Raw genomic sequence first — 26097 nt, forward strand, 5'->3', positions numbered from 1 at the left:
TTGGTGGTTTTAGGTATATATTGTTTATTATTTTTAGGAAGGGTCCTTCTATTCCTATACTTTTCAATGTTTTCAGTAGGAATGGATGCTATATTTTGTCAAAGGCTTTTTCAGCATCTATTGAGATAATCATGTGATTTTTGTTTGTTAGACTGCTGATATGGTCAATTATTTGGATGGTTTTCCTAATGTTGAACCATCCTTGCATTCCTGGTATAAATCCCACCTGATCATGGTGGATGATCTTCTTAATTACTGGCTGGAGTCTCTTTGCTAATATTCTATTTAAGATTTTTTCATCTATGTTCATTAGGGAGATTGGTCTATAGTTTTCTTTCTCTGTTTTTGGTCTACCTGGATTTGGGACTCTCCAAGTATCTTGCTGGCTTCTTACCTCGAACTAGGTAAGGTGTGAATTCACTAAGTGGTTTTCAAGCTCCTCCACCTAGTTCAAGCTTGTGTTGACTCAAAGTTATTGTTAACCAAAGTGTTAACTCCAACTAGGCAAAGAGAATAAAGGATTCCCTTTTCAAAAGTGTAAACTCAAAATAGACTATGACAGTGATGGGCAAAGTACGTTCTATACATTCTATCCATTCTATCCAGCCCCACAACATTATTCCTAATCTGATGAATACAATGAGTAGGATACAGTACAATGAAACTTCAAAAGAGTTGCCTTAGAAACAGACCAACAGATGAGCATTTCCTTTCCTTTGGGCCCCTCTTTAAAAAGTTTGCCCATCACAGGACTAAGAGAATCAAGAATTTCTTTTCACAGATGGTAAGTGAAAATGTAAGTGTCTTACATGTGGAGTAAAACAGATAACAGAGTTCACGATGGATAGCTTCCTTTTTTTCCCCAGCAAAATAGGAAGTAAAGCCATATGTTGGGGCAGTGAGGCAAGGGATAGAGGAGATGAAAAGAGAAGGTTTGTACCAGTCACTCAGAGATTACTATAGAGAATCAATCCAGAAAGAATAAAAGGATTGTCATGGAGCAATAAGCATCTAGCCAAGATGAGAGAATGTAAATTTATAGTGGAACCAGTCAGCCCAAGTATGTGACATTCAGCAGCTTGGAAAGAGGAGTGGAAGAAGTAAATAGTAGTGCTGACCCAGGTTTGAGGAGCAGGAGGTAAACAGTGGAAGGAAAAGGGTCCAAGAGGTTCAAGGGCAGAGGATAATATATTGCAGAAAGGATCAACTACAGGATAAAAATGTAGGGGCAACTAAGTAGCTCAGTGGATTGAGAGCCAGGCCTAGAGACAGAAGCTGTGTGACCCTGGACAAGTTACTTAAACCTCATTGTCTAGCCCTTACTACTCTTCTGATTTAGAATCTCTATTTAGTATTTATTCTAAGACAGAGGGCAAGGGTTTTAAAAAAAGAAAAGAGTGAAGACGAGGCAAGTAGCACCAGAGCAAGGGTGGATTAGGAAGACCTAGAGGAGTAGTGAGTAGAGAGACTCAAAGTCACAGGAAGAGCAAAGATAAGGTTAAGGAAAAGTAAAGTAGAGGGAGAGGTAAAAGGATACTGATCAGGATCATGTATTAAAGCCTTCTTATGTGCCAGGCACTGTGCTAAGCCCTAGGGATACAAGGCAAAAACCAGTCTCTGCCCTTAAGACATATCTATTCTAAAGGGTCACACAACCCACTTTCTGAGAAAGAAATTTCACAGCCTTCCTTAGCAATATCCTTCCCTATCTCTCTTAGACTCTCTGACCTCTTTCCAGATACAATTCATGAGCTACTTTTTCCAGATCACTTCCCTTCCTTCCTTCCTTCCTTCCTTCCTTCATTCCTTCCTTCCTTCCTTCCTTCCTCCCTCCCTTCCTTCCTTTCTTCCTTCCTTCCTTTCTTCCCTTTTTCTTCCTTCTTTCCTTTCCTTCCTCTTTCCTTCCTTCTTCCTTCCCTCCTTCTTCATTCTTTCCTTCTTCCTTCCTTCCCTCCTTCTTCCTTCTTTCCTTCTTTCTTTCATACTTCCTTCCTTCCTTTTTCCCACCTTCCCCCTTTTCCTCCATCGCTCCTTCCTTCTTTCCTTCCTATGGATTTGGACAGTGATAGAAACATGGCCCTCATGTTCTGAAATCTTGTATTTTTCACCAGTTAGCATTAGTTAGCACACATTGCAAAATCTATATTATTAACCATTTATATTAGTCTTGTAATGTTCTGTATTATTAATCATCTACTGTTTTGTATTATTCTTGTACTGTTCTGTACCCTCTCTATGTTCCTAGCTGATAAGGACATTCCAGGAGCGTAGCGAGACTCTCCTATGCTGACAAATGATGGCAGGTGGAACAATGGAGGGAACATGAGCCATGCGCACTGAAGACTCCTGCAGTCCAGAGGAATCCCCCAAACTTCCACATGCCCCTTATTTCTTTTTTGTGTGTCCTTAAATTCAGCTATGATGTATCAGACCCCAAAAACACCTCCACCTGGATTTGTATGTACCCTCCTCCTCCACACAACAACCCCAGACTAATCTTAAAAAAAGAAAAAAACCCTTCTCTATCATAAGTGACTCCTCTACCCCCAAATCTACTCCTGCTCCCACTCCTTTATTTTATTAAGTCCAAACTACTTTGCTTGACTTTCAAGACCTTCCTGGATTTAACCCTCTCCCCCTTATCTATTCAATTTATTTATTTCCCATCACATATTCTTTCTGCATCACCATTCACTCAGTCATTCAGGCTCATGACCTAGAGTTATCCTCAACTCTTCACTCTCTCTAAAAGCCTCTTCTTTTGGGCAAACAGGATTAAGTGACTTACCCAGGAAAATATCTGAGAATGGATTTGAACTCAGGAAGACTCATCTCTGACATCTTTGACTCGAGGACCAGCACTCTTTCCACTGGACTAGATCATTTTTTCCTTCCAGCTTCCCTGATTTCCTTCAAATCTTAGCTAAAATCCTACCTTCTGCAAAACGCCCTTTTCTCCTCTAAAGCAGATGTTCTCGGTTGAAAGCCAAGCCTAGAGATGGAAGGTCCTGGATTTAAATCAGACTTCAGACACTTTCCAGCTAGCTGAGTGACTCTGGACAAGTCACTTAATCCCCAATTGCCTAGCCCTTGCCACTTCTCTGCCTTGGAACCAATACATAGTATTGATTCTAAGACAGAGGGTAAGGATTTTTTTTTTAAGTTAGTGACTTTCTCTTGGATATTATCCCCACTTTGTCCTATTTCTACCCCTTTCATAGTTGTTTGCATGTTGTCTCCTCCATTAGCCTATGAATTTCTCAAGAGCAGGGACTGTTTTTATCTTTGTTGTTGTTGTTCTATCACTCACTACATTGCCTGCTTTATAGAAGGTATCTAATAAATGTTTATTGACTAGTCAAGACTATCTCTTCAGTCCTCCAAAATAATGTCACCCAATCCTACCTCCAAGTCTTTGCTTGTGCCATCCCTTCAACTGAAGTACCTGTCCCTCTTTTTGCCCACCTGCCTAATCGAAATCCCAAACCTATCTCCAAGACTTTGCTCATGCCATCCCCTCTACTGAAATGACTTGCCCTCTTTTTTTCCATCTGTGAAATTGAAATCTCAAGATCTGACTTAAATTTACTTCCTTGAAGCCTTTTCTAGTTTCTTGGAGCTCTCTCTTTGAAGTTCCTTGAAGGCTCCAGTTGGTAATTCAGCAGAGCACTCTGTTGTTCTCGAAGGGCTACACATATGTGTGATTTCTCTTTCCCGCCTAGACCCCCAAGAGTCAGGAGTACTTCTTAGTCTTGGATCTGGCAGGATTTTTGAGTTCATAGTGAGTGTTCGCCAAAGGCTTATCAATCCATTGAGACAGAAACCTAAGTATTCTTCTTCGGTTCCTTAATCTTTCACTTAAAGCCCATCATCAAAAGGACATACAGAGGAAGAGGATGTCAGATCAGCTTTTATTAAAACAAATACATAAGTCAATGCCTTTCTCCTTGCTTTAAAAAAAATCTCCATCAAGGAGAAACCTCACAGAGTTTCTAATTCAAGAATAAACAATTCATAAAACCAGAATATTAAAGAGACAGAAAGAGGGGAAAAAAAGAAACTCCCCCACCCCATCAAAAGACCTTCAAGAGATAAAGAGGAATTGTTACACCTAAGGCTTGCATTTGAAGCCAGAAATAACCAGTCTTTATTTGGTTCGGCTTAGAAGTCCTGTCTTTGCACCCTGCCTCATCCCCTGCTTCATATTCTTGGCCCTCTTATATTAAAAACAGAGTGGGATGGTGGATGGGATTCATGGCTAGGAAGAAGAAGGCAAGACAGTAGAGGATGACTCTCCCTCTCTGAATACCAGCATCCAGTTTTGAAAGTCCTCCTCCATCTCTCATTTGGTGACTATCCCAGGGTATGAACAAGCAGGTAGATCTATGTAGCTCCCAGAGGGTCTCTTCTATTCATCATACTAGATCAAACAAGTAGGTGCTTTAGGAGAAATAATAGAACTTCCACATCCCCACTCATGGCCCCTTCCAACAGGAGTGTAGGAGTCTTGCTGCTACTGTTCTCAAACCAAATCCTCTTCCAGGAAATCACAGGCCTGGGTGCCTCCACGGAGCTGGTAATCTGGAGCTTCAAGGGGCACTAACTTGGAAGTCTTCAGGAGAAATAAGATGGAGGGTGCAGAGTGGCTCTCTTTTTACTGTGTGTCTCCCCCAATCCCACTCCCTGTCAACCTCTCTTTTTGGTTCACAGCAATAGGATTTGGGTCCTCTGAGATGCCCCTTTGGAATTTGTTTTCATGAAGATATGGATGTATACCACTGGACATTTTATTTTATTTTTTTATTTTTTATAAAACTCTTACCTTCCATCTTGGATTTAATACTGTGTATAAGGCAGAAGAGTGGTAAGGGTAGGCAATGGGGGTTAGGTGACTTGCCCAGGGTCACACAGCTAGGAAGTGTCTGAGGTCAGATTTGAACCTAGGACCTTCTGTCTCTAGGCCTGGCTCTCAATCCACTGAGCCACCCAGCTGCCTCCACCACTGGACATTTTAGCTGGTGATTACTATCCCAAGGAAGGATCACTGGTGGGGGAACCATGGTTCTCCACATGCATTCTTACTGACAAGATCTTTGGTTCTTGGAGAAGATGGGGCATGGGGAAACAGTCCAGAGTAGAAAGAAGAAAGATGTCATCTAAAACCTGATTGAGATGCAAAGGAAGTTGTAATATGAGTAGTTTCAAAGATTCAAGTAAAGTCAGTTTGCCCAGTAAACTAGTACAAGGGCAGGCACACTGGTAGAATGGACATATGCCTGGGTAGACAATATACCCAAGAGAGTATTTCTTTCAGGTATTGCAGAGTCGGGCACTGATGTGGAGGCACAGCCTGAACACTTGCAAAAGTGAAACCATTGGCCCAGATGAAGTGTCCAAGAGCCTGTCGTGAAGTTGGGAAGAGGAAAAGGATGCTTCGAGGCAATGTGTGGTCTCCTAAACTCTACTCAAAGGAGTAGCTTTGGGGAGACAGCGCTTGGGGAAATATGGCTGATCAAAGCTTCCCAGGCTCATGCCATTGGTTGGGATCTCTATGGGCTCTCCTTGGACCTCATAGACCAGCCTCAGAGGGAATTAATGGGGCTGAGAAAACTCGAAGGACCCAGTAGGAGCAGATGTTTCACCAAGACTTGCCGAGGTGGCACTTGTGAAGTTGTGGTAAGCATCGGGGTGGGAGTACAGCTGAGGTACGGATGGTTACTCTTGCCTGCTTGCATGTTCCTGGCAAAGTGGACTAACAGTGTGGCCCTTTGTATGGTGGCATAAATCAAAATCAAAAACCCGGAATGATTTTTCAAAGTATCCCAGCCCATCATCACTGCCTCAATCTGCCCCACTTGAGTCCTCTTGAAATGTCCTTACTGGGTGCCTTCAGTGTGTGTGAAGATAACGAGGAAGCTCCTTTTATGGCCCCTCACACCACTCTCTCCTCTTCTTCTATGTTGCCCCATTTCTGGATAAAAGAGCAAGATTATTATAACCAGAATTCTCAAAAACAACAACAACAATAACAAAAAACCAAACTAGCAGGGCAGCGAGAAGGAGGACCCCAATCTAATGTTAAGGCCCATCACAGACATACATTCCTACCCCTCAACCCCACATGCCCCCTCCTGCCACCATCCGGGGTACCATCACACCGACAAGTCATCTGACCTGGCTTTGCTGCTCGCCTTGCTCAGGCGGCGCTTGTCGGTGTGGTAACTATGGGGGAGCTGATGTGCACTGGACATCCCGTTGGCCACCTCGGGCCCCTCGGCATACTGCATGTGCAGAAAGGCCCTCCCTACGGCCTCCTCCCGGCCTTGGACCTGCTCTGTGGCCAAGTTGTCTGTGTTCTGCCGGGAGGCAATGTTGTTGCTGAAATGGCTGCTGTAGAACTTCTGATTGGGGCTGCCCTCTACACACTCATTGAAGTCTGGGGGTGGCGTGCAGTTCGGGGCCCCCCCTGGCGCGGGCAGGCTGGCCTCCACTCTGCCGGGGCAGTTCTGGTTGAAGTGCCGCTTGGCTTTCTTCCAGCCCAGATGGTAGAGTTCAGCCAGACTGAGGCAGAGGGACAGACCTCCCACCGCCAGCATGAATACAATAAAGACGTTCTTCTCGGTGGGCCGAGACACGTAGCAGTTGACGGGGTGAGGGCAGGGCTTTCGGCGACAGATGTACAAGGTCTCCAGGAAGATGCCGTAGAGGAGGTACTGCCCCACGATGAAAGCCACCTCCATGGCCGTGCGAATGAGGATGCTGCAGACGTAGGTGTTGAGAAGGGTGCCCTGAAGGATGATCCTTCCACTTAGCTCTTCTCGGCAGGAAAGCTCAGCCTTCTCTGCCTGATACTCGTAGGTGTCTGCCCCCTTGGAATCCTTGGCCCTCTCAGCCTCCTTCAGCTTCCTCTTCTCCTCCATGCGCACGGTGTGCATGGCGTGGCCCATGTACACCAGGGACGGAGTGGACACGAAGATGATCTGTAGCACCCAGTATCGGATGTGGGAGATGGGGAAGGCTTGGTCGTAGCAGACGTTCTCGCACCCAGGCTGCAGCGTGTCGCACTGGAAGTCGGCTTGCTCGTCCCCCCACGAGGACTCGGCTGCTGTGCCCAGCACTAGCATACGGAAGATGAAGAGGACAGTCAGCCAAACCTTGCCAACCACCGTGGAATGTTTGTGGACCTCTTCCAGGAACTCCCCGAGGAAGCTCCAGTCACCCATCTCGTCTCACTTGCAAGAAAGACCACTTCTGTAGGCAAGAGAGAAAAGAGGAGATCTGCTGAGAGCCAGGACCATGTGCTTGAAGGAGTTATTATCAATAATCTCAAGATCATGACTTATTTGTCATTAAAACCACTTATATTTCAATAAATAGCAGCACCCAGTTCTCATTCTCATGCGTCATGCTAGAATGAAGGGATTGATGGACTTTCAAAGGTTATGCCATCTGAGGGCAAGCTAGGAAGACTTTAAGTTGGAAAAACTTCAGTTATGGGCCTGGTGACCCATTATTTGAGGACTAGTTTAGTTTGCTAAATTCAGAAAAACTTGGTTCTAGAAATTTAGATATGAAGTAATGATATTTTTTAGGAATGGGAGTTCTCAAAACCATTTACAAAGGAATAGACCAGTCATGATTTGCAACACTGGAGAGTGTAGTCTCCCAATGGAATCAAGGGTCCTTAAAGTGCGATAATGGAAACAACAAGAGGTGGGATAGCCAGATGTCCATTTGCTTGCAAGTAGGGAATACCTCAAAGGATTAGATGGTTTAGGGTAGATAATGAATCCATCTTCCAAGATTAAGATGATAATAAGTAATATTTATATAATACTTTAGGATATGACTGCAATGCATTTTACATATATTCTATCATCTGGTTATTTTTTTTTTAACTCTTACCTTCCATCTTGGAATCAATACTATGTATTGATTCCAAGGCAGAAGAGTGGTAAGGGCTAGGCAATGGGGATCAAGTGGCTTGCCCAGGGTCACACAACTGGGAAGTATCTGAGGCCAGATTTGAACCTAGGACCTCCCATCTCTGGGCCTGGCTTTCAATTCACTGAGCCATCCCACTGCCCCCCACCCCCATCTGGTTCTTAAAGAATCCTGGGAACTGGGTACTATTATGATTTCCATTTTACAAATAATGATTTGTTGACATGGTTGTTTAGTCGATCAATCGTGTCTGTCTCTTTATGACCCCATTTGGGATTTTCTTGGCAGGGATACTGGAGTGGTTTGCCATTTCCTTCTCCAGCTCATTTTGCAGATGAGGAAACTGAGGCAAACAGGATTAAGTGACTTGCCCTGGGTCACACAGAGAGTCCTGATTTGAACTCAGGTCTTCCTGATGCTGGACCTGGCAATCTATCCATTGCACCACCTAGTTCTCCAAAACCATGACTGGTTCGAACCAACATCAGTTCAAATGAATCTGTGGCATCAACTTTTCTTTAGATACCAGCAATTATTACCCTGAACTGTAATTTACAATAGCTGTTCTCTAGTTTTTGGCCTTGGAATTGCAATGCTTGAAACTCACTGCCCATATATGAGAACTCCTTTGCTGATGAAAGCCAGTCCCTGGTCCTCAGGTTTCATGTATCTGGACTTACTGATGGAATCTTATACAACAAATCAATGACTGGGCTGGGGCTGGAATCTAGCTGTCCCAATTCCCCACTGTAAAAAGGAACTCTTTGTTCTCTTTGAGTTTGCACTTGTGAAAATGGAATCCTTTGCCTAGTTGGAGTTAACACTTTGGTTAACAATAACTTAATCAACACAACCTTGAACTAGGTGGAGGATCTCGAAAATCACTTAGTGAATTCACACCCTACCAAGTGCTAGGTGAGAAGCCAGCAAGATTCTTGGAGAGCCCCACCCTTTGTTCTAACTCAAAGAATCAGAAACTTGTTCACACCCTCAGAAAGTGTGAACCCTTTCAATGAGTATTCACTCCTCCAGAAGGTGTGAACTAGTTCCCACAAACACTACCCCTTGCCAATGCTAGACAATTTGGAAGCTGTGACTGGCCCCTGTGAAGAGGGGAGGAGACACCACCCTCTGCCAGTCCAATGCCCTTTCTGTTATGTTACATCAAAGAGTGCTGATTACTTCCAATTCATCTTGCCATTTTAGCTTGTTGGTGCATATGGTGCATAGTGGTTTTCTCACTATTTCCCCCATGAGATCCTGACCTCCTTGAGATGATGGAGTGTCTTTGACTTTTCTCTGTATCCCCTACACTTAGCACAATTCCTGGCACATAAAAGAACTCAATATTGGTTTTATTGATTGATTGACTGCATTCACTATCTCTCACATGTGAAGTAAACTGAGTTAACTCCTTCTCATACCTTCCAGGTCCTCTGACATCTATTCCAACATCATGAAGGAAACTTTCTTTGGCAAAGCAGCATAATCAGGGACCCTTGGTTTAATACTTACTTTTCTTTACAAGTGATGCCATTTCAATTTGAAATTATGACCAAAGAGCTTTAAAAGGATGCCAACCCTTTGGTCCAGCCATACCACTACTAGGTTTGTACCCCAAAGAGATTGTGAAAAATGTTTTAGCCACGCTCTTTGTGGTGGCAAAAAATTGGAAAATGAAGGGTTGTCCCTCAATTGGGGAATGGCTGAACAAATTGTGGTATATGATGGTGATGGAATACTATTGTGCAATAAGGAACGATAAACTGCTTGATTTCCATGCAATCTGGAAAGACCTCCATGAACTGATGCAGAGCAAAATGAGCAGAACCAGAAGAATATTGTACCCAGAAACACTGTGGGACAATCATGTAATCGACTTTACTACTAATAGCAATGCAATGATCCAGGACCATCCTGAGGGACTTAGGAGAAGGAATGCTATCCACATCAAGGGAAGAACTGTGGGAGTAGAAACACAGAAGGAAAACATTTGATTTTTCACTTATTTATATGGGTATTGGATGTGGTTTTGGTTTTTTAAAGATTATTACAAAAATGAATAATATGCAAATAGATACTGAGTGATAATACATGTATAACCCAGTGGAATTGCTTGTTGGCTCTGGGAGTTGGGGGAGGGAAAGGGGGAAGGAAAGAACATAAATCATGTAACCATGGGAAAATACTTTTTTAAAAAATGATGCCATTTATTTTCCCATTATTTAAATGACCACATGAAGTATTTTCATTACAACACTCTTGTTGTTGGTCTTCCTCCCCATCTCCCCACTCCCCTCTCTTCCTGCCCTGGCCCCAGTTGGACACATCATTGGACATTGAAGGTATAGGAAAATAATATTTGAGCAGAGTCTGAAGACTAGATTCATTCCTTGGATCTGCCATTAATATGCCTCATGCCTTGGGAACGTTTCCCTTCACTGCTTCTTCTTCAATTTTCCCAGGTAAAGATAGAACCAATAATATTGGGTCAATATGCATTTCTAATTCTCAAAGTGCTTTGAAATTCCTTCTGAATTCCTGTGAGGCAGTCCGATATTACCATAGGAGCTCCTCACTTTAAGTAAACCAAATATCTACCCATAAGGATTTGTATAAAAGATAAATTAAGGGGTACTTTGCTTAATAAAATTCCACTGCGCAATATGAAACAGCTTTTATCACTGTAAATGTTTTCATATCTCTGGTCCCCAGGGATCCTCCCAACTCTGAGTAGAGAGTGAAGTTTATCACCAATTCACAAATCCTTGAAGGCCACAAAACCAGTGATGTGTCCAAGAGTCACACAACTAACTTATGGTACATTTAGTTTGTTGTCCCTGCCTTCTCCTCCAACCCTATTTGAGGTCTTATCCAGTGTTCATGGCATTAATTCATAGCTACCCTCTGGCCCTTTCTGGAGGGAGTCTTTGCTTTTCTAAAAGTTCTTAAAAGGATTCCTCAAACTGTCCATCACCCTGATTTGTTTGTTTGGGTTTTGACTTGAAAGAAAAGAAGGTTATAAAGTATGTCCTTTGGGTTCAAATCTGGACTCAGATACTTCCTAGCTCTGTGACCCTAGGCAAGTCATTTAATCCTCATTTACTAGCTTTTACTACTCTTCTGCCTTTGAACCAATACACAATATTAATTCTGATGGAAAGTAAGGTGTTTTTTTTTTAAGTGTACACCTACTCTGTGCCAGGCACTATGAAAAGTTTTTGACAAACATCTTACTTGGTAGGTATTTGGAAACACAGTGGACAGAGCACTGGGGCTGGGGTTGGAGAGATCTGAGTTCAAAGTCAGCCTCAGGCACTTACTAGCTGTGTGACCCCAGACAAGTCACTTAACCTCTGTTTCCCTCAGTTTCCTGATTTATAAAATGGGGATAATAAGAGTACCTACCTTCCAGGGTTGTCATAAGGATAAAATGAGATAATATTTACAAAGTGCTTAGCACATAGTAGGTGCTATATAAGTGTTAGCTATTATTATTATTATCATATTTATTTTGTAGTTGAGAAAATGTAGGCAGCAGTTGTTAAGTGACTGGATTTGAACTCAGATCTTCCTAACTCCAACTTCAGCCCTAGCTCTATCCAATGTACCACTTGGAGGACTTCTAAGGAAGCAGATCTTTTCAACTGTGAAAGACTTAACTACTGTCAGCAATACAATGATCCAGGAGAATTTATGGCAAAGAATGGTCACAAGGATTTATGGCAAAGAATGCTCTCCACCTCCAGAGAAAGAACAGTTGAAGTCAGATGCAGATCAAAGCAGACTATTTTTCACTTTAGTTTATTTGGATTTTTATTTTGAGGTTTTGATTTTAAAAGTATTCTTTTACTCCAAGGACCAATAAAGAAGTAGGTTTTGCATGATAACCCATGTATAACCCAGATCAAATTGCTTACCATCTCAGAGATGGGGGAGAGAAAGGAGGGATCTTATAACTTCAGAAAATATATGTGGAAAATTGTTATTACATGTCATTGGTAAAAGAGATCTTTTTTTAAAAAAGGAAGCAGATCTTTGATTTGGATTTTTGATTAAAATTGGTGTAGGGAATTCTCACACTGGAAATTTTCCACTCTAATGCAAAATTAGTAGCGGCTTCATAATTTAGTCTTAGAGAGTCGCCCAGGGGGCTGAGTGACTAAGTAACTTGCCACTGTTTATGTTAACAGATTGGTCAAGGACAGGACTAGAACCTGGATCTCCCAGATACCAAAGTCCACTTCTGTACACACTGCTTCTTGTCATTGTTGTCATTCAGTCTTTTTGAGTCATATCCAACTCTTTGTGATCCCAATTGGGGTTTTCCTGGCAGAGATACTGGAGTGGTTTGCCATTTCCTTCTCCCAGCTCATTTGACAGATGAGGAAACTGAGACGAACAAGGTTAAGTGACTTGCCCAAGGTCAAACAGCTAATAAGTGTCTGAGGCTAAGTTTGAATTTAGGAAGAGGGGTCTTCCTGACTCCAGATCTGGTGCCCTATCTATTGTACCTCCTAATTGCCCAGTGCCTCTTAGGTACACTTATAAAATAGGATTCAGTGTACAGATCACTTTTTTTGAGCCAATTGTTTAAAGGAAAGTAAAATTATAATGACTCTAGTGGTAGCTGGGTGGCTTAGTGGATAGAGAGCCAGTCCTAGAGACAGCAGGTTCTGGGTTCAAATATGACCTTATATGCCTCCTAGTTACAGGACCCTGGGCAGGTCACTTAGCCCCTATTGCCTAGCTCTTACTCTTCTTTCCCTTGGAACCAAAACTTAGTATCAATTCTAAGACAGAAGGTAAGGATTTTTTAAAAATTGTACCGATTCCATTTGACAGATGGGTAGGTTGAGGTTCCAAAAAATGAGTTGACTTCTCATGGGTCAGACAATAGGAGAACTCAGAAAAATTGACATATGGTTCAAGCACATTGAATTTAAAACTGGAAACATCTTTGGAAATTACCATGTCAGAGGCTCAGGCATTTAGAAGGGTCCTTTGGGGGTCCTCTAGTCAGACCTCTTTATTTTACTCTTCTTGGGTAAACCAAGGCGTAGAAATGGCCAACAGTTTATCCAGTGTCATTCGAAGGAAATCAGTAAGAGAGGACTCAAACCCTGGTCTTGACTCTAAATCCTGTATTCTTTCCCAGTTAGCCCATTCTTTTCTTAAGCTTGCTGAGCAAAGCTGTCATTAGGGAGAATTTAAAAGCTGTTAAACTCTACTGGGGACAAAGAGAAGGTGGCTCATGATCAGACCCCAGTGGTTGGAATGAGTTCAGGAAAATCACTTCCAGAGCTGATTGACTTAACTGCTTTCTATTCAAGAGGAGGAAGTCCATTATTTTTAAAGCACTCTGGGCATCTGAGCTGAAAGAAGCTTTTTGGGGGGATAAGAATCATTCTGCCTGAAGCAGCAGCCTATGCCTACTGATTTCTTTCTTCCTGTTATAATTGTCTAAAAATACTCTTATCTTCTCTACCTTGGAAACGGCCTTTTCCCCAATAAATCCAGGTAAAGTGGCCCTTAGGTTCTGCTCCTGGCTCCACACCAGCTCCTGGAAGTGCTGGTGACTCTAGTTCATCAATTTCAAATCAATTGGGAAGGTCCATTGTTCACCCACAGCAGGAAGATGACTGTGGCAAGGATTGGAGTATGAACCACTCCAGCATTTGAAAGATAAAATCATCGGACTTAATCAGATAATAATAACTTGGAATCCTAGAGCCCTGATTGATCTTTTTACTTCACATCTCCACCCTCTCCAGCTGCTATCATGATTTTCTTAAAGTCTGACCACATCATTCCCCTTCTCAATAACCTTCACTAGCTCCCTATTACTTCCCATATTAAATAGAAATACCTCGGTTTAGTACTCAAAGCTATTCACAACCTTACCCCAACCTACCTTTCCTGTTACGCATTATTTTCCTTTGCACACACTATGGTTCAACCAAACTAGTTTTTTTTTCTTTTGTTTTAAACGTTTACCTTCTGTTTTGGAATCAATACTAAGTATTCATTCCAAGACAGAAGAATAGTAAGGGCTGGGCAATGGAGGTCAAGTGACTTGCCCAGGGTCACACAGTTAGGAAGTGTCTAAGGACAAATTTAAACCCAGAATCTCCCATCTCTAGGCTTGGCTCTCTACCCACTGAACCACCCAGTCACCCTCAAGCTGGTTTTCTTTTAGCTCCTTATATATAAAAAACACTCCATCTCCTGAACTTGTGCCTTTTCACATGCTTTGTCCCTCCAGTGTGCTCCCTCCTTACCTCAGCTGTTTAGAACCTTCATTTCCATCAAGTTCGGGTACCATTTCCCACATGGAACCTTTCCTAATTCCTTGAGCAGCTAGAGTGTCCTCCTCAATAGCTGGGGTAACTAGTCAGTGAAGTGGATAGAACTCTGGCTCGGAGTCAGAAAGTTGTTATTCAGTCATTTTTCAGTCATGTCCCACTCTTCATGACCCCCATTTGGAATTTTCTTGGCAAAGATACTGGAATCGGGAAGATCTGAGTTCACATCTGATCTCAGATACTTAGTAGCTATGTGATCTTCGGCAAGTCACTTAACCCATTTTGCCTCAGTTTCCTCATCTGTCAAATGAGCTGGGAGAAGGAAATGGCTAAACCACTGTAGCATATTTGCCAGGAAAATCCCAAATAGGGCTAAGAAGAATGGGACATTGGGGGCAGCTGGGTAGCTCAGTGGATTGAGAGTCAGGCCTAGAGATGGGAGGTCCTAGGTTCAAATCCAGCCTCAGACACTTCCCAGCTGTGTGACCCTGGGCAAGTCACTTGACCCCCATTGCCCACCCTTACCACTCTTCCACCAAGGAGCCAATATACAGAAGTTAAGGGTTTAAAAAAAAAAGAAGAAGAAGAATGGGACACTGACTGGGACTGAAATGACTCAACAACTACCCTGACAAGGACTTTGTATTTATTTTTTATGTAACTATAATGGGGTGGAGATGGAGGATGAATTGACTTACCATTGAGGGTCTGTTCCTAGGAAGCTGTTTGTACATGGGGACAATGCCTGTTATCAACCATTTGCAAAGCACTTTACAAATACTATCTCATTTGACCCCCCAGAAAAATCCCTGGGAGGTAGCTGCTGTTATTATCCCCAGTTTAGAGGTAAAGTAAATGAGGCAGAAAGGTTAAGTAGTGACTTCCCCAGAGTCATTCAGCTATTAAGTTGTTGAAAACTAGATTGGAGCTCAGGTCTTTCTGACTCCAGGTCCAAAGCTCTATCCACTGTGACATCTAGGTAATTAATAATAATAATAACTAACATTTATATAGCCTTACTGTGTGCTAGGCACTGTGCTAAGTACTTTACAAGTATTATCTCATTTATACACATAACAACCCTGGGAGGTAGGAACTATTATTAACCCCATTTCATAGATGAAGAAACTGAGGCAAACAGGATTAAGTGACTTGTCCAGGGACATATTGCTAATAAGTATCTGAGGCTGGGTTTGAGCTCAGATCTTCCTGACTCTATCTACTGTGATACTCAAGTATCTCTCTTATTAAATCAACAATGACTGTCTTTCCTTCTTACCTGCCATTCTCCATCCTGATCCAAGACATAAATGTATTGTATTCAAAAAGATATTGTACTTGGAACCAGGATAGAACTGGGTTCAAATTCTATCTGGGATTTAGAAGGGTCCTTGGGGGTCCTCTAATCAGACCTCTTCATTTTACTCTTCTTGGGTAAACCAAGGCATAGAAATGGTCAATGGTTTATCCAATGTCATACGAAGGAAGTCAATGAGAGACATGACAATGGGCAAATCACTTAAATTCTCTAATTCTCTAATTCTCTAATTCTCTCCAACCTGGTTTCCTACATTGTAGAGTGGGGATAATAAGACCCTTAGTATTCACACAGCCCTCACAGGGCTGCCGGGCAGACTAAAAGAGCTAATGGAAGACTTCAAGTGGTAGAGAGACATCATTAGTTGGATCCTGCCTGCCCAGCTCAGCCTCCCTGCTGAGGGATGCTTTGCTTTTTAAAAAGCACCAGCCAGGTAGCTCATGGCCTCCCCCAACCCTGCCAAGGCAGAGTTCATCATCACAGACCCCAGACACTCCTGTGGACTTTCTTCCTCTCAGACAGTGGTCAACTAATTAATATCCCCAGCCCTGTAGTGGATAATGGCTTAAAATATGATCTCCCCTGGGGTTATTTGCATTTTAATAGAGGGTTCTTGACTAATAATAATAATAAGAAGAAGAATAGCTCAGCATTTCGTAAATGGTTTTCTGAGAAGGATCCTGGGAGATCAGCAGTGCAAATATTATTATCCCCATTTACTTCCAGTCATCATCACCCCTGCCTGCTGGCATCTCAACCTGGATGTCCCATAGACTTCTCAAACTTGCCAAGTTCAAAATGGCATTTCTTATTAATGCTCCTGAATCCATTTTTCAGCCAAATTTCCCTCTTTCTCTTAAGGATACCACTATCCTTCAGTTGATGCAGCTTCTCCAATCTTGAAAGTATCATTGGATTTTCCCTCTCTCTGAACCCCCAGTGACAGGAAGGATCATCAATTTTGATTCTGAAGGGACCCTGGAGGTCACAGAGTCCAACCCTCTTATTTGACATGTGAGGATCCTGAAATCCAGGCAAGTTAAATGACTTACCCAAGGTCATACAGCTAGTAAAGTGTCTGAGATGAGTTTCAAACCCAGGTCTACCTCCAAAGATCACTCACAGCCCTTGAGGGAGCCTAATAAAATTTACAAAGTACTTTCTCCAAAACAGCCCCATAAAATAGATAATCCAATATTATCTCCATTGTATGTTTGAGGAAACGGAAGCTCAGTGGACTGGTTGTGACTTGACTACTGATCACACAACTGAATGGTGGAACTGAGATTTGAGCCCAAATCTCCTGACTCCAAATTTGGTGATCTTTCTACTTTTATACTTGACTTAAAGGGCAGGCATTCTTTTAGTGATATTTGGGCATAGTTCCAAATTGCCATCCAGAATGGTTGGATCAGTTCACAACTCCACCAGCAATGCATTAATGTCCCAATTTTGCCACATCCCCTCCAACATTCATTATTCTCCCCTGCTGTCATTTTAGTCAATCTGCTGGGTATGAGGTGGTACCACAGAGTTGTTTTGATTTGCATTTCTCTAATTATTAGAGAGTTAGAACACTTTCTCATGTGCTTATCGATAGTTTTAATTTCTTTATCTGAAAATTGCCTATTCATGTCCCTTGCCCATTTATCGATTGGAGAATGGCTTGATATTTTTGTACAATTGATTTGGCTCCTTGTATATTTGAGTAATTAGACCTTTGTCAGAGTTTTTTGTTATAAAGATTTTTTCCCAGTTTGTTGTTTCCCTTCTGATTTTAGTTGTATTGCTGGGTTTATACCCCAAAGAGATCATAGGGGAAAAAACATGTACAAAAATATTTATAGCAGCACTCTTTGTGGTGGCAAAAAAAAACCAAAAAACTGGAAGACGAGGGTATGCCCGTCAATTGGGGAATGGCTGAACAAATTATGGTATATGCTAGTGATGGAATACTATTGTGCTCAAAGGAATAATAAACTGGAGGTATTCCATGTGAACTGGAATGATCTCCAGGAATTGATGCAGAGTGAAAAGAGCAGAGCCAGAAGAACTTTATACACAGAGACTGATATACTGTGGTACAATCCAATGCAATGGACTTTTCTGTACTAGCAGCAATGAAATGACCCAGGACAATTCTGAGGGATTTATGGAAAAGAACGCTACCTACAGGAGTGGAAACACAGAAGAAAAACAAGAGCTTGAACACATGGGTTGATGTGGACACGATGTGGATGTAGACTCTTAATGACCACCGTAAAACAATTATCAATAATATGGAAATAGGTCTTGATCAATGACATAGGAATAAACCAGTGGAAATGTGCATCGGCTACTGGGGGGTGAGGGAAGAGAGAGCAAGAACACGAATCATGTAACCGTGGAAAAATTTTTCTAAAAAATTTTAAAAATAAAAAAATATATAGTTGACTTAAAACTTGGAGTTATACATCTTTAATGATGGAATTTCAGGCACTGTGATGGGGTGGAGGTTTCTTACCAACTTGTATCACTCCATGTGGGACTCCTATTGCCCAGTTTCTCTGTAGACTATTCTGTGGCTATTCATACCCTATCACTCATTGGGGTGGGATAAAAATATAAGTTAGACAGTGCCTACACTCTGGGAGCTTATGATCTAATGGATGAATACAGCCTATAAAAGGGAACTAGTAACAGATTTAGGAAAGAAGAGGGATACTGTGAAAATCAAAAAGGAATTTGGAGAGAATCCAAGACTGAGGAGGGTGAACCATGACTGGGAACCTTCCTAAAATGGTGGTCCTTGGGGAAGGAATCATCCATAAGAAGAAGAGGGCCCCAGGATAGCAATAAGACTGCTTAAGGAGGAGAGTTTCAGAAAGAATCCAGGCATGAGTGAAATGGGGCATGGCTGGGTACCTTCCTAAAAAGATGGAGAAGGAAGAATTCCTTGGAATATTTCACCTCTGTTCCACAATCACTGGACCTCTATTCCCAAGTTTCCTTGGTAATAACCATTCCAGGCTTACCTAGAACTACCAGGGGCCAAGGTTGATAGTGGTCCCATTTGGTACTCTGACATTTTCTTAACTGCACTTGAAGCTGTGGAGGGAGGTGAGGGGGAAGGATTGTGAAATTTCTCTCAGTCATTTGAGTGCTTTGTCCTTCTTGCTTGTTATTCAGTTGTGTCCCTCTCTTCATGATCCCATCTAAGGTTTTCTTGGCAAAGTTCCTAGAGTGGTTTGCCATTTCCTTCTCCAGTTAATTTGACAGATGAAGAAACAAAGGCAGACAGGGTTAAGTGACTTGCCCAGGGTCACACAACTAGTGTCTGAGGCCAGATATGAATTCAGGAAATGAGTCTGACTCAAAGTTCACTGCTCTTACCACCATGCCACTTAGCTGCTCTTGTTCTGCTTATCCTGCTGCAATGAATAAAGAACCAAAAGAAAATTCTACTCTTTTGGTATAAACACTAATTCTTCAGCAAGCAATGGCAAATGCTCCTCTGAGAAAGTGAAGATGACAAGAGCCCAACAGCAAACCAAGGGGCTGTTAATCTGTGATGGGACTGGCTCTCCTGCTACAGGAGCAAAGGCTGTGTCTGCAGGCCTCGTGGACTGTAAGTGGCAGAACCTGGAAGAATTCCCAGATAAAAATTCTCCTGGCAGGTTCATCAGCTAAAGACAGAACTTCCTGGGGAGGATGGGAAGCAGCATTTAGGAGAATCCTGGGAGGCAAGAAAGCTGGGCTCAGAAGGAATCTGCTGCTGACAACCTTCACCTGGCACCCCAAAAGAGAGGGCTAGAAGGGATCAGCCCACATGATACTCTTCTGAGAAAGATGGAGTGGATGACAGCACACACTTCCATAAACAGTCATCAAAGGAGTGGATGAATGAATGTCAAAAAGACCTGAGTTCAGGGGGCAAGCAAGGTGACTCAGGGGATTGAGATCCAGGCCTAGAGATGGGAAGTCCTGGGTTCAAATATAACCCCAGACACTTCTTAGCTGTGTGACCCTGGGCAAGTCACTTAATCCCCATTGCCTATCCCTTACCATTCTTCTGCCTTGGAACCAATACACAGTATTGATTCTAAGATAGAAAGTAAGGGTTTTTTTTAAAAAAGGAGGTTTTATTAAATGAGCTCTAAGGTCCTTTTTAGGTCTATTATCCTGATATATATGCAAAGTTTCTTGTAAGCACAATATACTACAGAATATAAATTTAGCCTGTTATTAGTTTTATTATTGTTATTAGAAGAGTACAGGAAAGACTTCTACTCAGTCATTACTTGAAATTGAAGTTTTATTATTAGAGCTTTATTACTTGGGTTTCAGGCTATATGCCCTTCTGTGGTTAATGGAAAGCTCACTGAAGCAAGAGTAGGGAGACCATGTCTCTTATCTCACTTGGGTCTCTAACTAGCTGGGTGATATTGAGAAAATAATTTGATACTCCATGGCCATTGGTTTCTTAACTCTGAAGTAAAAAGGGGGTAAGAGCAGAATCTCCATAGATCCCTTCCAGGGCTAACAATGGATCCTTCTATGGCTTCTTTGGGCTGGATCTTCGATTTCATTGATAATGGAAGTTTCTCCCTGGGAGCTTAAATAGTTGTTCATATGTGCCAGAGGCTAGATTTTAACTCCAATCTTCTGAACTCTAAAGTCAGCTCTCTATTGACTAAGCCACAGATCCAGAAGAGAACAGATTCTTTAAAAATGTAAATTCCCCTAGTAAAGGGTTGACACATTACATGGTTTTCAGTTATTAACATTGGAATACAGAGGAACTTGGAATCCAAAGACCACCATTCGAGTACAAACTCTTCCACTTATCTGCTACATATTCCTTAATAAACTTCAGTTTCTTTATCAGTAATATTTTTACTCTCTTTTAGCACCCCTTCTAAGGCCACCAACCCAACCTCTCACTCAAATTGTTGGGCTGGATCCCTGAAGGATGACTACTAATCCTCCCAGAGGGTTGATAGAATTTCTAGTTTTGATAATCACGAGCCCCCACTGATGTGCACTGATTACCAGTCAGCCTTAATTAACTTTTAGAAAAGGTATTGCTTGAGCAAGTATACCATGGACAAACATTACAGAAACAATCCTTTCAAAATTGGGGGGCTAACTCTCCCTTTTCACATATAGGGTCCCTGGGGAGAGTGAATTCACACCTACAGTAAAATCACAGTGAGGCACAAAGTATAGGAAATATGTGTGGCAAAGGGCTCTTGGTTACTTGAAATCTATTTCCCCTTTCATAGAGTCTTCATGAAATCCCCCTTAAGTCTAGCTCTGCTAGGATCTGAAGGTTAATATCTCTGCAGTCACCAAACTATCTTTCTGTGGTGTATCTAGTTTGTCTTTGGTATGTTCCTCAGCTCCTGACATTGCCATAAGTCATCTCTGATGAATCTAACTATCAGCCATCATCTCATCTCTAATCATCAGCCATCAGTCCTGTTATCTGCTCATTCTGTGGAGGGGGAAATAAGAGAGGGGGAAGAATTTTCAGAGACGTTTCCATCTTGGGGCCTTGGAGTCATCTCCCATTTGGCCAACTGACTTCAAGCAACCTTTCTGATTTTATATGCAGCCTAAGAGATATGACTTAGTCTTCAACCAATCAAAAGATATTTTCTGTATGAGATCATCTAACTTTAGCCCAAAGCTCCTCTGATTCAAATTAATTAAGGATTTATTCACACTTAATTGAATTTTTTAAAAAACCTTTTACTTTTGTCTGAGAATTGATACTAAGTTTGGGTTCTAAGGGAGAAGAGTGGTAAAGGCTAGGCAAATAGAGTTTAATGACTTGCCCAGGATCATACAGTCAGGAAGTATCTGAGGCCAGATTTGAACCCATGCCATACTGTCTCTAGGTCTGATTTTTCTATCCGCTGAGCTATCTTGATGCTCCTAATTTACTTTTGATTAATTCAATCAAGATGTGTGGGAATAGATCCCCACTCATGTTTTTTAGGGAGCTGTTTCAAATGAGATAATGTATGTGAAAACATATTGATAATTTTAAAAATGTTTCTGAATGTGCTATAAATGTTACTAGTGTGAATTAATTTTTCAATTTGCAGCAATGAATATGTGGTTGGTTTAGGAATTCAAGGACCTTGGATGGGAAGAAGATGGTCTTGGGTGAAGTATTTTCAGAGGACAGAATAATGGGTGTCTTGATGTGTGAAGAGAGGGAATGCTTGAGTAGCATTCAAAGCAGGAGTTCTTAACCTCTTGGGCATCATGGACTTCTTTGGTATTCTATTGAAAACCAGGGGATCCCTTCTCAGAATAATGTTTATAAAGACGTAAAATAAAAATCATGGAATTACAAAAAAAATAATTCTATTCGAGTACAGTTGTTAAACTATTTTTTGAACAAGTTCACAGACCCCACTTAAGAACCCTTGAATTAAAGAATCACCTTACAGACTTTTATAACTGCCTCCATTTATTCCTGAGCTTCCTCTCAGAAGCCTTTCCATTCAGGGACTAGGTTGGTCCATTTCTCAAGCTAGCCTTCCTGGATTCCAGGAACCAACACGGGAAGCAGCTCTCTGATCCATCTCCTTTGTCCTCTGCCTTCCTCACTGACTGAATGGATGAGAGGTGCTCTCAGATAAAGGTGAAATTAGAATAGTGAGAAGTTAGCCATTTTTCCATTCTTGCAGAAAGGTTTTTGGCTACTACCTCCCAATTAGGACATCATAGAATTCCAAAGTTCTAAGAGACCTCAGAAACTGTTATAATATCATATATTTAAATCTGTAAGGGACCTCATCTAGTCTAAATCATTCATTTAATGGGGGGAAAAAGACAAGAAGAAAGGAAGGAAACACTAATTTATTAAGCACCCACTATGTGCCAAGCACCATACTAAGTGCTTTGCAAATATCTCATTTTATCCTCACAACAACCTTGGGAGATAGGTGCTATTAATAGCCCCATTTTACAATAGAGGAAACCGAGGTTAACAGAGGCAAATTAACTTGCCCAAGGTCACACATGTAATAAATATCTGAAACCAGATTTGATTTCAGGTCTTCTTGACTTCAGGCCTGGAACTCTATCTACTGCATCATCAATTGTCAGGAAACTGATGTTCAAAGATCTGCCTTGGCTGAGGTTAGTGGATTAAAAATAACAATGCTGAGATTCGAACTCAAATTCTCTGGATAAATTCTCTTTTCATTGTACCAGTGCCTTCGACATAGTAGATAGTTAATAAGTGTTCTTAGATCAACCTGGAAGAAAATCTCTACTGCTTTGCCTTAGGGACCTGCCCTTGGCCCTGTTCCAAGGGTGTGCTGGTAAATTATTAACAACCAGCTCTCCTTAAAAAAAGTACAAAAGACTTCCAAGTTTAATCTGCATTATTAATTTTCTCCACTGCTTTCTTAAATCTAGATAATCAACAAAACAATAAACCCTGAATTGTAGCATTTGCCAGTTTCCAAGGTGTAAATAAATATTCACAATGAAAACTGAACAATGGTTCTAGGGAACCAGCTGGAGCTGGCTCCTGCACATCCCTGTGTCTGTTCTATTCAACACTTTTTATAAAAGATGAGAGTTAAGCATAGATAACAGGTTTTTAAAATTAAACAGTGGAACAAAACTGGAAAGGACAGTTTACACAATGGATCCCAAAAAGTCTTTATAAGCTAGATATTGGCCAAGCCAAATAAAGTAAAAATGACAAAGGAATTGGCTTGAGAAAACAGCAACATAGATATAAAAACAGGAAATGTTCATATGAGAAAGATCTGAAGGTATTAGTGAACTTCAAGCTTAGTGAGCCAATGGTATGACTTGGAAGCCAAAAAAAAAAAAAGTGAATACTTTTGATTTGTCACCCCATATGAATTTGAAGAGCTGCTATGTGGAAGAAGAGATTGATTTATTCTGCTTGGCCTCAGAAAATGGAACAAGGCTCATAAGATAATAGATTTATATCAAGAAGGGATCTTAAAGCTACTGAGTACTTGATTTTACAGATTAAGAAACTGAGGCATGGAGCCATTAAGTGACTTGCCCAGGTCACAGAGCTAGTAAATATGCGAAAATTCAAACCCAAGTCCTTCTGATTCCACATCAAGGGTTTTAGACATTATGCCACCTAATTGCATAGGAGCAATAAATGGAAGCTGTGAAGAAGCAAATTTCATCTAGATGTAATAATTAGAGCCATCTAAATGATGATTAAACTGCCTTACAATCATAGATTTGGAACTTGAAAAGTCGTCTTGAACAACCACCTCAGTTTACAGATAAAGAAGCTGAGGCATAAAGAGCTTAAGTGACTTGTTGAATGTTATGTATATAGTAAGTGGGAGAATTGAGATTTGAACCCAGTTGCTCTGGTTCCATATTTAGTCATTCTTCCATTATGTCCCAGTCACTAGATATAAGATAATGTCTTCAAGCAAGAGGTCTTCAGTCATGGACTGAATTATAGTTTGTTGGAATATTGTAGAGGGGACTCCTGTCAAATCAATTTGGATTAGATGACTTTGGTCCCTTCCAAGTCTTAGATTCCATACAAGAAGGGGATAAAGTGCATCTTCTTCCAGATCATCTATTCACTCAACAGCATTCAGTGACAAGAAAGCTGTCCTATAATATGACTAATTTTCAGAGGAAGACTTTCAGTTCTGGGGAGAATTTGACTTCTTTCATAGTTTACATTTTAGTGAAGAACTACTAGTAACTTTAATTGTGAAAAGAAAAGAAAAGAAAGGCAGTCTAGTCTACTTAGAAATCATATAGTTAATTAAATTTTCACTAAAAGTAATAGTAAGCCAAAAAAAAGTGTTTTCTTTCCTATTACTTCGTTAAAATAATGTTTTTTAAACCATCACTGTCTGTCTTAAAATCAATATTCTGTATCAGCTCCAAAGCAGAAACACCATGCAATTGGGATTAAGTGACTTGCCCAGGGTGACACAGCTGGAAGTTTCTGAGACCAGATTTGAAACTGAGCCACCTGGCTGCTCCCCCTCCCATTCCTTTGTATCTACTTAGCTTTTTCTTATCTGCGTAAATATTTCCCCTCATTTGACTAAAAACTCCTTGAGGAAAGGTACCATTTAAATTATTTTATCCCCAGTGCTTAGCATAGGGTTTGACAAATAGGTGCTTAATTTTTTTTTGATTGCCTGATCTGTTCAGACCTTTGATTTTTATCTGTAAGGGTATTTCTGTTATAGAAATTTCCTTCACTGATGCAGATCCAGCAACTTAAAAAACTTGGAGAGTTACCTGAGACATTAACTGAGAAGTTAATGATTTGGAAGTTAGAGAGACAGTGGGTACAGCACTGGGCTTGGAATCAAGAAGACTTGCCTTCTTAAGTTCAAATCTGATCTCAGACACTTGCTAGCCCTATGACCCCTGAGCGAGCCACTTAACCCTGAGCGAGCCTCACCCATAAAATGAGCCAGGGAAGGAAATGGCAAATCACTATAGGATCTCTGCCAAGAAAACCCCAAAATGGGGTCACAAGTTGAACACAACTGCAATAAGTCAATAAAATAAATGATTTGCCTATGGTTCCCATATCCATGTGAGGCAGAAATAGAATATCTTTCTAAAGTTTCATTTGGACCTCTAGCAACTATGCAAAGCTGCTTTTTGGGAAAAGCATGGTGGATTCTTTATTAATTGACTTTCTTTAACACCAATACACATGTACATTAACACGAATAATAACACAACAAAATTTAAAGCAATGCTGTCCCTATTTTACAGATGAAAAAACTGAGGTTCAGAAAGGTTAAATGCCTTTTCTAAAATTTCACTGCTTGTAATGCTAGGACATTGATTCAAATCCAGTTTTCCCAACACCAAATCAAATGCTATTTTTACTACATCCTCCCTAGTATGGCGGTAGGAATGGAACATAGCACTGGGCACACAGTTAATACATTTCATTTCATTCATTCATTCAACAAACATTTATTATTTGAGTGCCTCCTAAGTATAAAGCACTTTGGAAGATATAAGGATGAATAAAACTCCTTCCTGCCTTTAGGGAACTCATATCTAGTTTTTAAAAAAAAGACATCTACACAAACAAAATTTGGTAACTGATTATTGATCGAGGTAGACAACCCATCTGTCTGCTTAATGTAGGGGGTCTCTAAGCTATTCTGCTCTGTCTTTCCCTTTCTAAGAGCAGTTAGCTTTCCCTTTCCATAGCTGGTGAAGGGTCCTTCTCCTTATTAGCATTCCAAATGTGGAAAATTGTGGAGAGTTCACCAAAAAGGAAAAGTGAGTGAGAAGATAAGGAATTTAAATGGTCTGTCAACTCTTCTGCCCACACACATTCTTAAACACCTCCAGAGATAACATATCAAGGTTGCTACACATACACACACAGAGTTGCCAGCCTTGGGGTGGGGGTGAGGGGGAGAGATGGTTTTGGAGAAAGAAAGAAAGAAAGAAAGAAAGAAAGAAAGAAAGAAAGAAAGAAAGAAAGAAAGAAAGAAAGAAAGAAAGAAAGAAAGAAAGAAAGAA

General features: G+C 41.2%; 1 protein-coding gene across 2 annotated transcripts in view; it reads right to left on the reverse strand.

Annotated features, from left to right (window-relative positions):
- Window positions 1-5944: 5944 nt before the first annotated feature.
- Window positions 5945-26097, reverse strand: part of GJA5 (gap junction protein alpha 5) — a 38205-nt gene continuing 18052 nt past the window's right edge. Inside the window, exons 2-3 of one of the 2 annotated variants that reach the window (XM_044672551.1) lie at window positions 6175-7251; window positions 5945-5971 (exon numbers count right to left, since the gene is read on the reverse strand). In XM_044672551.1, the coding sequence (XP_044528486.1) occupies window positions 5956-5971; window positions 6175-7223 (1065 nt within the window). In that variant the 5' untranslated portion in view covers window positions 7224-7251 and the 3' untranslated portion in view covers window positions 5945-5955. Of the gene's footprint in view, window positions 5972-6152; window positions 7252-26097 lie in introns of those variants that run through there. The other variant, XM_044672550.1, reaches the window with a different exon arrangement.

The sequence above is a fragment of the Gracilinanus agilis genome, chromosome 4 (genome assembly GCF_016433145.1).
Source record: "Gracilinanus agilis isolate LMUSP501 chromosome 4, AgileGrace, whole genome shotgun sequence".
In the NCBI taxonomy this organism is placed as follows: domain Eukaryota; kingdom Metazoa; phylum Chordata; class Mammalia; order Didelphimorphia; family Didelphidae; genus Gracilinanus; species Gracilinanus agilis.